The 14172-nt window shown below is 26.9% G+C and overlaps 2 protein-coding genes across 4 annotated transcripts; both read left to right on the forward strand.

The window, feature by feature from the left end:
- Positions 1-1534: 1534 nt before the first annotated feature.
- LOC105250038 (mitochondrial uncoupling protein Bmcp) lies at positions 1535-9551 on the forward strand. 3 transcript variants are annotated; one of them, XM_025408579.1, is made up of 8 exons: positions 1535-1762; positions 2194-2274; positions 2395-2497; positions 2757-3036; positions 5025-5143; positions 7442-7502; positions 7910-7999; positions 8340-9551. In XM_025408579.1, exons 2-8 carry the CDS (start codon positions 2202-2204, stop codon positions 8454-8456), a joined length of 843 nt encoding a protein of 280 aa, XP_025264364.1. In that variant the 5' UTR covers positions 1535-1762; positions 2194-2201; the 3' UTR covers positions 8457-9551. The 3 variants fall into 3 exon arrangements, with proteins under 3 accessions (XP_025264364.1, XP_025264363.1, XP_025264362.1); XM_025408578.1 differs by having other exon boundaries at positions 1538-1647; positions 2350-2497; XM_025408577.1 differs by having other exon boundaries at positions 1539-1762; positions 2350-2497.
- A 2762-nt stretch (positions 9552-12313) lies between these two features.
- On the forward strand, positions 12314-13748 carry LOC105250030. The gene is made up of 3 exons (XM_011255892.3): positions 12314-12334; positions 12506-12784; positions 12878-13748. Exons 2-3 carry the CDS (start codon positions 12569-12571, stop codon positions 13700-13702), a joined length of 1041 nt encoding a protein of 346 aa, XP_011254194.1. The 5' UTR covers positions 12314-12334; positions 12506-12568; the 3' UTR covers positions 13703-13748.
- Positions 13749-14172: the final 424 nt, after the last annotated feature.

Genomic DNA, 14172 nt, shown 5'->3' on the forward strand with positions numbered 1-14172 from the left:
TTATTAAAGCTTCGCCCGTTAACCGTAATAAGGCGAGAGGCTTATTAATGCTTCGCCCGTAAACCGTAATAAAGCGAGAGGCTTATTAAAGCTTCGGCCGTAAACCGTAATAAGGCGAGAGGCTTATTAAAGCTTCGCCCGTAAACCGTAATAAGGCGAGAGGCTTATTAAAGCTTCGCCCGTTAACCGTAATAAGGCGAGAGGCTTATTAAAGCTTCGCCCGTAAACCGTTATAAGGCGAGAGGCTTATTAAAGCTTCTCCCGGTAACCTTAATAAAGTTTTCGGGAGAACCTTAATAAAGTTTTCGCCTTATTAAGGGTCTCGTGAGAACCTTAATAAGGTTTTCGCCTTATTAAGGGTCTAGGGAGAACCTTAATAAAGTTTTCGCCTTAGTAAGGATCTCGGAAGAACCTTAAAAAGGTTTTCGCCTTATTAAGGGTCTCGGGAGAACCTTAATAAGGTTTTCGCCTTATTATAGGTCTCGGGAGAACCTTAATAAGGTTTTCGCCTTATTAAGAGTCTCGGAAGAACCTTAATAAAGTTTTCGCCTTATTAAGGGTCTCGTGAGAACCTTAATAAGGTTTTTGCCTTATTAAGGATCTCGGGAGAACCTTAATAAAGTTTTCGCCTTAATAAGGATCTCGTGAGAACCTTAATATTGTTTTCGCTTTATTAAGGGTCTCGGGAGAACTTTAATAAGGTTTTCGCCTTATTATGGGTCTCGGGAGAACCTTAATAAGGTTTTCACCTTATTATGGGTCTCGGGAGAACCTTAATAAGGTTTTCGCCTTATTATGGGTCTCGGGTGAACCTTATTAAGATTTTCGCCTTATTATGGGTCTCGGGAGAACTTTAATAAGGTTTTCGCCTTATTAAAGGTCTAAGGCCCGGTTGCACCAACATTATTTTAGGTTTAACATCCTTTGCACGTACAAAAATTTTAAACAAATTTTTCGTAACCACATAGTCGTAGGAAAAACTGGCAAATCATAGTCGATTATTCTTTTTGCGGTAAAAGAATAATTAACTGTGATTGGTCAGTTTTCTTACCACCTTACGATTACGACTAAAATTTTTGTACGTTCAAAGACTTTAAACGAAACATAAATATATGTCTGTCTTTATTTATTTAAAGAGAAAGATAAAGATAAATATATATTTAAGTTGGGAGCGTCGTGTTTGACCACGTTGCGATTGATCACAACCAATTGTATCTACCTGTGCCTAGGGTAACCAGCAACGATTAACCAATCAGAGAGTCCTATTTTGAATTGGTCAAGTGGCGACGTGGTCAATCGGGTGCCACCCATTTAAGTCTCGCTTAAAGCAAAAATAACGTTGGTGCTACCGCGCCTAAGAATGAACTATGAATAACGGCCATATAGAATGGATATATAGTTCTTATTACGTGTTGCCTAACCCTGTGCATGACCTTTATCTCGACCATTTTAACACACTATTTTTTTCCGTTTGCTAGATATAGGGTCTGTTCGTTTTAGCTGCACTGCTGCACTAGTGTTTTTAAGTTAGAAAGAGACAATCATACTTTCTTTCACTTTAACTAATTGCACTAGTGCAGAAGTGCAGCTAAAACGAACAAACCCATAAATTGAGTTTTTAATATGTTACAAAATTTTATTTGAATTGTGAGTGTGAAACGCGTAAATATTCTTGCTTTGATTTATTTTTACATCTGTTATACAAACAAGTTTTTGATACTTAACCTCAAGTTATTGTCAAATTATTCGATAATAATTACAGGTAGATTATTTAACATATGAATATTATAATTATTAAAAACTAAATTAACTAAATTAAAACTAATTTAATTATTAAAAACTTGACTAGCGTCTGAAATTACATTATTTCGAATGATGTATCTTGTCTATCATAGTATATCTTAACCCACAGATATTAAATATTATATGTAATATAGAATCTACAAAAAACTAACCTAAAATATACATGATATACTAGATCGTTTCTTTTATATAGAGTATTATATAGATTACATGCTCTGTAACATCAATACAAATAAGAAAAAAAGAAAGGAAAGAAAAAAAAGAATATGTTTATATTTTATGAAGAATATGTTTATATTTCTTGGATTTTATTGGTTTGTCATAATGGTAATTTATATTATTTATTAGTGAGCTTATTACATATATTTTGCTATATTTGTCCCATAATAGAGCTGGTGATGGGAGAGAAAAATTGGAAAGATTGGAAACCTTTTGTATATGGAGGTTTAGCTTCTATTGTCGCTGAACTTTGTAAGTGAATAATTGAATTGTAACGTTTGTGGATAAATTAAATAAATGTATGATAGACCTGCATAATTCTTACAGGTACTTTTCCTCTGGACACAACAAAAACACGCTTGCAAATACAAGGTCAAAAATATGATCCAAAATTTGCACGTTTAAGATATTCTGGTATGACAGATGCTTTATTACAAATATCCAAGCAAGAAGGAATTAGAGGATTATATTCGGGGTAAATATTTTTGCATAAAAGTAATGTTTAATAATAAAGATTTTATTACTATTCTAAAATTTGGAACTTATTCTATTTTTAAATATCATTATTCAGTTTTAAATGATTTTTTTGTGAAAAAAATATTTTATAGTTTAATTTAGAAGGAATAGCAAAGCTTTAAAATAATATAATTTTTTTAACTTATATGATGTGTCATTCTTATAAAATATTGAATATATAAAAGCAATTTTAATAGCAATTTTTTTTTATTATCTAGGATTAGTTCTGCAATCTTACGTCAAGCAACATATGGGACAATAAAATTTGGAACTTATTATTCTCTTAAAAAGGCTGTGATTGACATTTGGGCAATGAATGACTTATTCATGTTAAATATTGTTTGTGCAGCATTAGCTGGAGCTATTTCAAGTGCAATTGCCAATCCTACTGATGTGGTAAAAGTTCGCATGCAAGTTACTGGTGGTACTACAAACATATCATTGTTTACTTGCTTCCAAGATGTATACAAACATGAAGGTATTCGTGGGCTTTGGAGGGTAATTTATATTTTTTTTATATATTGTCATCTACACATACTTGTATATTCTAAATATTATGTTATTTAATATTTTTGTATATTCTAAATATTGTTATTTAATATTTTAAAGTAAAAATGGTCAAGTACATATAGATACTTTAAAATATATAATTATTTTAATTTGCGGTATAATAGTACAAGTAATTTTTAAAAGCAAAAGAATTATTAATTGCAAAAGAAATATAAAACACTAATTACATATTGCAACATTTTATAATTTTTACAATGATGAGTCATAATTTCCTGATGTTTTAATATACATACGACATATAAGTTTTAAGAGAAAAGTATTTACAAACATGTGAATACCATATTAATTATCTCTATTGATTAAATCAAAAATTATAATTAAGAACGTACTTATGGCACAAAATTGCTAATAAAAAATTTTATTTTGAAAGCATTTTTTGCACTACTTTTTTTTATCAATAACTAATTTTATCAACTTCATTTTATATACACAAATATCTTTATAAAATGCAGTTGATAAAATTAGTTGTCGATAAAAAAAAGTAATATATGTAAAAAATGCTTTCAAAATAAAATATTTTACTAGCAATTTTGAACCATAAGTACGTTCCTAATTAATACACACACACACACACACACACACACACACATATATATATATATGTATGTATGTATGTATGTATATATGTATGTATGTATGTATGTATGTATGTATGTATGTATGTATATATACAGTGTCAAGGCAATCTCTTCCAAAAAAAAAAAACTTGTAGCTTTCCTCCAGAGTTTTTCAAAACACTATAATATATTTTCATCGAGTACTTTTCGAGTTATGTGGCTTGAAATAATTTCTTAATATTTACATAAACCATAAAATATCTAGTAAAATATTCATTTTTCGATTATCTTACCTTAATACTTTTATGTACAAAATAATGAGAGGAATCAATTGATGTAAAGAAGTCACATAATTGTTTAGAAAAAAAAGTATGTAATTGTTAATTGCATATTTTTCCTTTGAAACAATTATGTGTTTTCTGTACACCAATTGATTCCTTTCATTATTTCATACATAAAAGTATTAAGGTAAAATAATCAAAAAAATGAATATTTTACTAGTTATTTTATGGTTTATGTAAAATTAAGAGATTATTTCAAGCCTTATAACTCGAAAAGTACTTGATGAAAAAATACTTTATTATAGTGTTTTGAAAATCTCTCAAGATAAGCTGCAAGAGCTTTTTTGGGGGAGAGATTGTTCTGACATTTGGTATACACATGTGTGTGTACACACACACACACACACACACACACACACAACACACACTTTGTTACATATATATATATATATATAATATATATATATATATATATATAAATTATAAAAATAATAGAATACAGAAAGGAAGCAATCAGAGCCAGTATATGGAATTTCATCTCTCTTGTTATCGTTCATTTATTATCAATATGATGTGTACATATGTGAATCTCTGTGTTCATGTCTATACTTGTTTTTTTCTCTTCGATTTCCTGGTCAGCTAACTTTGGAAGAGAATATTATTAGAGATAACGAACACGCTGAAACTTTTCAATTTTTCAGTTTAGAACAACATAAAAGATACGATTTTAAATTTGGCAATCATTTAGAGACGATTTAAAAATGACAGAATTTAATGTAATGGTTTCCAAAATTCGATTTATATTTAAATCTGTTATTGACTTTTTTTATTCATTTTAATTTAATTTTGTTATGTGCTGAGTTTGGTCTGAAGAAAGGATCAAAATGTTTACCAATTGTTTGAATCGATAAAGTTATATGCTTCTTTTCTTTATCTTATTTAATTAAATCTTATCTTATTAAGATAAGATTCTTTAGAGTTTTTATTTGTAATATTTTATATTCTTTAATATTTATAATATTTATAATATTTATCTTTTATCTCAGATAAATAAAATTTTTTCTTTTTTTTTTTTTAGGGTGTTGGGCCGACTGCTCAACGAGCGGCCGTTATCGCGGCTGTAGAGTTACCTATATATGACTACACCAAGAATAAATGTATGAGTGTATTGGGAAACAGCATTAGTAATCATTTCGTGTAAGTTTTTCTTGTCACTAAATGTGGATATTACTTCTACACAAAGTATTTTAAATATATATATATATATATATATATATATATATATATATATATTGATTATTGTGATATAAACATTTTAAATTTATGATAATCATGCTAAATTACATAAGTTTTAATAGAAACATTATTTACAGGGACAAGTTTCTATCTTTATGTGTATATGTGTGTGTGTATGTGTGTGTGTATGTATATATATATATATATATATATACACATATATACATACATAACTTCTAAATTACATATTTTTATTGATATAAATCTTATTTATTACATAATTATTATTGTCAATTAACCCTTATCCGGACAGCTAACATATCTATTTCTTTTAACAAAGCTGTCTTAATTTATAATAAGAAATTTATCCATATAATTTAATATTTGCAATTTATTTGACAATTTTTTTATGTGTGTGCGTCCGTGTGTGAGTGCGCGCGCAATTTTGTGTGTGTGTGTTTCTGTAAAATAGTAATAATTATTATGAAATATACTATATATATGTATCCATAGAGAAAACTTTTGATTAATTGCATAAAGGACTAGAGGATTTAATAATAAAAATTAAAACCACGACGTATGTATCAAAAATTTTTTATTTATTTGTGATACGATGTGTTACCTTGAATTGGTATCTAAAAATTTAACGTTATCATTATGAAAGATTGATTGAATATTGAAAAGACAAAGAAAAAAAGAGAGAGATTTGTATCTAAATTCTTTTTAATAATTCTTAATTTATTTATTTTGTTTTTTTTAACATATCCTACAAAGATACACATTATTAAGATATACATTATCGCACTGAGTATGGATTTCTCACATGAAATGAATTTTAGAAACAGTTTTTCATAAATATAAATATAATTCTCATCTTCATTTTACAAATATATATATATATATATATATATATATATATATATATATATATAATTTTCTCAACTTCTAATATGTTAGCAAATAAACTCCAAATACGAACTTTTTTCTTTTTTTCCTTTTCTCGCTCTGTCTCTTTTCCTCCTCTTTTTAACCATATGTTAAAACGTCAAAAACTCCTATATTTTTTTTACATATTATACACGTTTTCACTTGTGTATAGCACATATATATTTCAACTTATATATTTGAGAAAATTAAACATTTATTTTTGTATAATTTTTTAAAATCTGTATATCTATTTATATATCAAATACATCAACGAGATGTAACAGATCTTATATTTGTTTAAATATATATACAATAATAACAGTTTACTACTTATTTCCGATATATTCGAAAATTGATATATGTCGAAATTTTCAATTTTAAATTAATTATATTTATTAATATATATATTGTATCAAATATATTTATTAATTATATTTATTATATTATATTATATTATATTATATTATATTATATAATTATATTATATTATATTATTATATTTATTAATATATATATCAAATTCTTTCTGATTCAAAAATTAATATTTTCATTTTTAAATAACTGCAGGTTTAATTCAATTGTTAATGTTTTTGATTTAAAGAACAGTAATTTAAAAATTATAATCCATATATTGTGCGTTATTATAAAAAAGGAGTAAAACTCTCTTAAAATTTAAATTTTATTTCCAGATTCTTTGGACATTGTCATGCGTATGGGCACATGCGATAGACGGATTTTGAGATGACCAGAGAAGCTTGACACGTGCGCGGAAGCTGTGTTCAGCACTCTGTGTTTAATTCAAGAATTGTTATGATAATCGTCCATGCAGATGATTATACATGTTAATCTACTTTGAAAGTTTGATGAGACTTATTGGTTAGCGTTTATGCATTTTAAAGCTTTGAGAATGTTTAAGTTACTAACGAACCGTCACATAATTTCCTAATTTTTCTATTGTAGACAAAATTCTCTTTTGTTGACGCTTTTATTTCTATTCGTATTTGGAAATGTATTTTATCGAAATATTAAGTATCATCTCGCGCACAAATATGATATTTTATATTTTTTCTATAATATCTGGATAAGGGTTAATTTTTCTAAAACTATAATCTAAAACCTAAAATTACAGTATAAAAAATTGTTAAACTAATCAAATATTCGAAGTCCACTAATTGAAGGGCTATGCAATTAGATTAAAAGAGAAAGATATTTTTTTGTAAAATGTAATTTAAAATGTTATATTTTTAGGTATATAACATATTATGTAATCTGTATAATATATATATATATATATATAATGTAATTGTATGTGAATACCATTGCATCTTTTAGGTCGAGTTTTGCAGCTAGTATGGGAAGTGCTGTAGCTTCAACGCCTATAGATGTTATTCGCGTAAGTAAATTATTCTATATTTGTGCAATATACATAATTGATACATATTTTTTCTTATATATATATATATATATATATATATATATGAGACTGGCTCAGATATCAAGTCGTACGTGTTCGCCCAAACTCGATTTCGAGTTATTAGTAGATTTGAAGTGCAAATAGTGCGATCACATCAATCAATATAACTATACTGACATCATCTATTTTCAATGTCATACAGACATCACTTTTATGTGTACTTATTATGGAACGTCAAATTCTTCATTTCTCAGACTCGTACCACTTGATCGATACCATTTGAGTCTTTACACACACACTCGTTATATATATATATATATATATATATATATATATATATATATATATATATATATATATATATAGACATGTTTTCTGTTCTTTAGACTCGATTGATGAATCAAAGGAGAGTACACGTCGATAGCAATAAGCTCTCATCACACATTTACAATGGCAGTATAGATTGCTTGATTCAGGTATAAAACTTTAATTATCCAAGATATTTATATATACATATATGTTTGTCTCAATCATGGAAATTAGAATAAAGAGTCAGTTTTGAAATTAATGATTTTTAAATGATATTATTTAGGAGTCAATTTTTTGAAATCTATCTACATAATGATAATGTTTTTTAAATGATGAAATGAATTTTGTTATATAAATTTTCTGTATAAAGTACTGATGACAGTTTTACAGCATATTTAAAGCTTTATTCCATTTTCCATATTTTTATAACGTTTATACTTACTTTTTCAAAATGTATTACATCTCTAATATACCCATTTGTAAGAAGAATAATTTTGTTTCATATAGACGATTAAATATGAAGGAATTTTAGCACTATACAAAGGTTTCATCCCGACGTGGTTTAGAATGGGGCCATGGAATATTATATTTTTTATTACTTACGAGCAGTTGAAATGTTTGTGATGTATCATCAAATATTTATATCGAAATGTTTAGAATTTTTCGTCAAACTAAGATTTAAAAGAATTTAATGTAAACGTCATTATGTATAACGTTTACTATTTCAATCGTAATCTCAGTCGTAATTTGTTAAACATGAAAGTAATGTATTAATTATTTTAATGTGAGTATAAGATAGGTATATACATTTATATAAAGTACACAAAAACACAAATTACCTTTCAATCTTCCATTGGTATAATATTATAATTAATATAATTTTATAGAGAGAGAGAGAGAGAGAGAGAGAGAGAAACAGATATATGGAAAGAAAGTTGGAAATATTTAAGAGCTTCCCAAAGTACAAGCTTCCAAAATCTATTTAATTGAATTATGCAAACAAAAACTGTATAAAATTTATTACAAATTTATTTTGTCAATGTTCTTACAAGTAGGGTTATTCTGCTTCAATCTCGAAATTTTTGTACGTAATGTTTCAGGATCCATAAGATAATCTTCAGTGATAGATCTCACTTTAAGAGACTTAAGTTTTATTTAAAAATTCATGTTCTTCAATGTGTCTTTAAGGAGCTACATGTCTCTATTTAAGTTGCCCAGCTAAAATTGGTTGCAGGATAATATTGCGCATGATGTGTAACAATATTAGTCAATATTCTTTAATTTTTACTTGTTTTAAATTTTATTCAAAAGACGTGGAATATTGTAAAGCGTAATGCTGTTGCGCAAGCGATTGCCTACCTTATAGATGATGAGAACATGTAGCTTCTATAAAGAGTATGACTTTGTTGACAAAAATTGATTCTCTTGGTGACAATCTACCAATCCCTTGAAATTTGTCCTGAAATCTTATATATTCTTGTAAATTCGATTCTGTGTATATCAAATTCTTATTAAGTGTATCAATGAATATTGATGAATCCAAATGTTAAGTGCTGCATATAGAAACAAAAATTTAAGATTTATCGTAATGTTTTTTTATAATACTAGTCAATATTATTTATCATGAATACATGTTGAATCAATTTACTTTCAATACTTTTCCACAGCATTTATTGTTATACTTCTAGTACATATGCTAGTCATTCTAAGAGATTCTTATAAAATCAATATATTAAATTATATAATCTACATAAAGATCTACATAAAGATCTACTGATCTACTGATAGATATTGTTAATGTTATAAATAGTATTGATATTAAAATGTAGAATGGTTAATTTAATTTTGCAAAATTTTAATTTGCATATCATATAAATTAAATTTATATCTGTAAACATACAAATATACAGATCATATGATATAATTTTTATATCATACTGTGAACATGGTTTGTTTTCCACTAATTATAGGAGCACATGTCATGTTACATGTATAAATATGACTTTATTGTTGTTTAGCATTCTCTATTCTAAAACAAATTTTATATGTATATATATATATATATATATATATATATATATATATATATAATTTATTTATTTATATTTATAATAGAGTACAAATGTACATATTATGTATTTAATATTTAACATTCTTAATTTACAACACGCAATGCTTATTTTGCAATATTTAAGAGTTAATCAATCTGTATCAAACAATGATATAATAATTTATTTATTTGCAATGTGAAATCATTTATCTTTTTGTTAGAAAGACCAATATATATAGAAACACGTTTTTTCATGAAGGAAAATTATAAAATGTAATATATTATACAACACCGTATGCACGCACGTATACATACATATACATACATATCTACGCGCGAGCGCGTTTACATAATATTTTACAATATATAAATTACATTAGAATTTTAATGTTAATGTAAAAACTTATTAAAAAATATACATTAGAAATTTAATATATTCAACTATACTTTTTCTTCTTACATTCAAATAAGAAAAAGTTTAAATAATTATGTATATTGAACTTATTTTCTTAAAAAAAGGACTTGTAGAAAATATAAAATATATGGTACAATTTTACATGAATTTACTTTTCTTGAATATAAATTATACATATTTTTCAGAATAAAAATTATACACAAATCAAAAATTGCGATATATATTATATATATATATATATATATATATATATATATATATATATATACACACATTGCACGTATGTATGTATGTACGTATGTAATCTTCGTAGTATATATATATCGCAATTTATGATTTGTGTATAATTTGTATTCTGAAAAACATGTATAGTTTTATATATTTTTTTATATACGATAATTTTCATAAGGATAGGAAGGAAGTCACCGGAAGTAAGCTGTATAAAGTGAGTCCTGATATACAATAGATAATTTAAATGCTGAAAAGCGTCTTTTTTCATGTTGGTGCTCGACGCTCATTTTCAGCGTCGGAAGACATTACGTGATTAAAAATAAAGATATCAATTCGTCATTTTTTATCACGTGATATCTTTTGACGCCGAAAATGAATGTCCCATGAATTTGTACCTTTAATTAATTGAACAATCACATGGCGTTTTCGAATGGTCGGATCAAATCCGAAACGAATTAAATGCCATAAGGTCTGTTCTTTATAGTTGTGCTGGGCTGCACTATGTCAGAGGTTATCCTTTTTATTCTACATTGGGAGGAAAAAGATAACCTCTCAACTAGTGCAGCCAATTCAGCTATAAAGAACAGACCTAAACGACTCGAATGTGATTGGTAAATTCGAAGATAGAAACCAATCACATTCAATTGCTACTTAGCCGCTCAGTAAGCGGTTGTGCTTCTGAATGCACCCAATGGCTGCGTTCAGCAGGATAAGCTCCTTTGCAACTGTTGTAAAATTCGTGAATCTAATTGATGTATGCTCTTAGATTTATAGCGTTTTCCACTGACAGAACTGGTGCGCACTGAGTGCACATAAAGGTTATCACACACAATTTTATAATGACATAAGTAATTAAAGAAGTAAAATAATTAATAGTAAGAGCTATTATTATTGTTGTTCAGTATGAATAATGATAATAATACCTCCTACTATTAATTATTTTACCTTTTTAATTACTGTATATGTCATTGTAAAATTGTGTACGATAATCTTTATGTGCACTCAGTGCGCACCAGTTCTGTCAGTGGAAAACGCTATTAGCCAAAATTAAGAGCCTACACTAATCAGGTTTATGAATTTTATACCAGTTGCAAAGCAGCTTTTTCTGCTAAACGCAGCCAATGCAGGACGGGTTTCGATTACCCACGTCACAAATTGGCCAATTCAAAATAGGACTCTCTGATTGGTTAATCGTTGCTGGTTACTCTAGGCACAAGTCGATATGATTGGCTGTGGTCAATCGGAACGTGGGCAAACGGGACGCTCCCGCCAATGTATCGCTTCACACTGTTTACCAACGCAAGTTCTGATTGGCTTCTGCTTTTCTGCGAAAAGTGTGAATGCGTCCTTATAATATGAATCGCACTTCTCATTTTTTATAGACTAAAGCCTCTTGCACAATGCTAGGCAACTGGCAATAGAAATAAGGAATAGAAACTATTCACCAATAAATACGGGGAACAGAAAATATTCGCCAATAGGAGAAGAGAATAGATACTATTTCTATTCTTATTGCTTGGTCCCTAACATTGTATAAGGGCCTTTATATCATCAGAAATACAATTGGTCACACTGAATTATTTTGTCATGTTGGCAACTCTTTAATCAACGATTGAGTTAAATGGAGTTTCGTCGAAGCGGCCTTTCGGCTTTTAAAATTTTCTTTTTTATTCTTTTTTTCATATTTGTATAATATTTATATTTGTCTACATAGTAAAGTAGTAAATTTTTTTAATTTTATTTAATTATAAAAATAAACTATATACTTTAACTTTATTTTTACCAAAAAAAAATAGTTATTATAAGGTTCGTTTTTTTGTAAATAAATTTTTTCTTTCTTTATTCCTCTCGTTACTTCATACACATATAATATTTAAATCAGTGTATTTAAATAATTTTTATGAAAATTTAAAATGCAAAATTAAAAACTAAACATTTAAGCAATTTTATTATTATAATTATGTTATGTTCTTGTAGATTGTACAGTGAATAATTACATAACTAAATATTTATGTAAACACTTGTATCGCAATTTGTGATATGGATGCAGATATATTAAAAACAATATTAAAAAGTTATAGTGATGGAGAAAATGTTGTTCAATCTGAGAATTGCAAAAGTGTATCAAGAGAAGCTTTGCTATTCTCACAGTCTGATACAGTGTTGAGTACTTTGTGTACATCGCTGAGCAATCTCTTGTGTTATAAGGTATCAAAACAAGTTTATCAGCGCTATTCAGTTCGACTGTTGATAATTGTAAGTTAATTTCTTTTATAATTAAAATATATCTTCTTTAACTAATTTTTAAGTTTTTTAATTAATTTATATTTTAGTATAATTACATTCCAGGATAACCTGCGGAAATGGTGCAGAATAACAAGTAATTTTGAACATTTATCAATATTTACATCCAAAGAAAATAGTTTGAGGTTTGCGAACATTCTGTTGGAGAAGCATCTCACAGATGACATTTTGAATGAATGCTGCTCGGAAGATGCTTTGATTTCTCTAACCACTGCTATAATGCACCTGTCGTTTGAGAATTCATCCTTCGTACATCACATGGATAGATTACTTATAAGACTTTCACAATTAGAAACAAATAATAAAATTGAAAGATTATTACATAATTCTCTATGTTCGAATTTGCATCTTAAACTATCTACAAAAGAAGAGATATATATTGTGCAAAAATTTAAATTAATAGAAAAACCATTGCTCGACAGTTTTCTATGCACATTTTCTGAATCGAAGAATGAAAATTGCATAGATAATCAGAATAATGAGCAGACATTGAATCAATTATTAGAATTTAGCATTGAGTCTATGTGTGTTTTTCAATTAATATTTAATTTTTTAAAGGAACTGTTTGTTCAGTTGCATTATTCTCCTACAGTTCTACAGTTTATAGATTTAATATTAAAGCGGATATCTGTTTGTTGTGAAAGCCAAGATAAAGATATATTAGAACTTTATCCCAGAAAGTTACATTCTTGTATAATCTTATTAAGGATAAAGCCTGAGCACCATACAGTGCAGACACGAAAATATACATTACAAGCTATGAAACAAATCTGCAATGAAAATAATGATGTTTTATTAATTATAATGTCCCATTTTCCTGAATGGCTTGAATATTATGCAAATTATATTACGAATGATGCACGAAATTAATTGTAGAAAAAATCTGCAAATTTATAAAAGTACGTAATAATTTTATCATCGCCTTAATGTAATAATATATAACATTAATATAATTTTTTATTAATTATGAAAAAGTTTATATCTATATTTATTGCATATTTTAAAATAAATATTACTTTTTTAAGAAAAACTATAAGATATGTATATCAAAAACAGATCTTTTTATTGTTATTGTTTGGCCACAAAAATAAACGCTGGAATGTTCTCTAAGAAAATCCAATATAATAAAAGATCGATAGTTTCTAAAGTCTCGAATCGTAACGCGTTCACTTTCATGTTTCTAAAATACATCTTACATTTATCTTATATAAATTGAATTGAGATAATGAAATGTATCATAATATATTCTTCAAATCAAATATTTTTCTAACTCGAAGGAAAAAAAGCTAACATTTTTTAATACGTAAAAATATGTTCATTTTAGATGCCAAATGAAAAGA

The sequence above is a fragment of the Camponotus floridanus genome, unplaced genomic scaffold, assembly GCF_003227725.1.
Source record: "Camponotus floridanus strain SB8 unplaced genomic scaffold, Cflo_v7.5 scaffold218, whole genome shotgun sequence".
NCBI lineage: Eukaryota > Metazoa > Arthropoda > Insecta > Hymenoptera > Formicidae > Camponotus > Camponotus floridanus.

Bases quoted from the DNA above. Each gene is read 5' to 3' on its own strand.
- LOC105250038 (XM_025408578.1), top strand. From the start codon at position 2,202: ATGGGAGAGAAAAATTGGAAAGATTGGAAACCTTTTGTATATGGAGGT. The intron at 2,275-2,349 runs GTAAGTGAATAA...TAATTCTTACAG, and splicing joins TTCTATTGTCGCTGAACTTT to GTACTTTTCCTCTGGACACA. The intron at 3,037-5,024 runs GTAATTTATATT...TTTTTTTTTTAG, and splicing joins GTATTCGTGGGCTTTGGAGG to GGTGTTGGGCCGACTGCTCA.
- LOC105250030 (XM_011255892.3), top strand. From the start codon at position 12,569: ATGGATGCAGATATATTAAAAACAATATTAAAAAGTTATAGTGATGGA. The intron at 12,785-12,877 runs GTAAGTTAATTT...ATTACATTCCAG, and splicing joins CAGTTCGACTGTTGATAATT to GATAACCTGCGGAAATGGTG.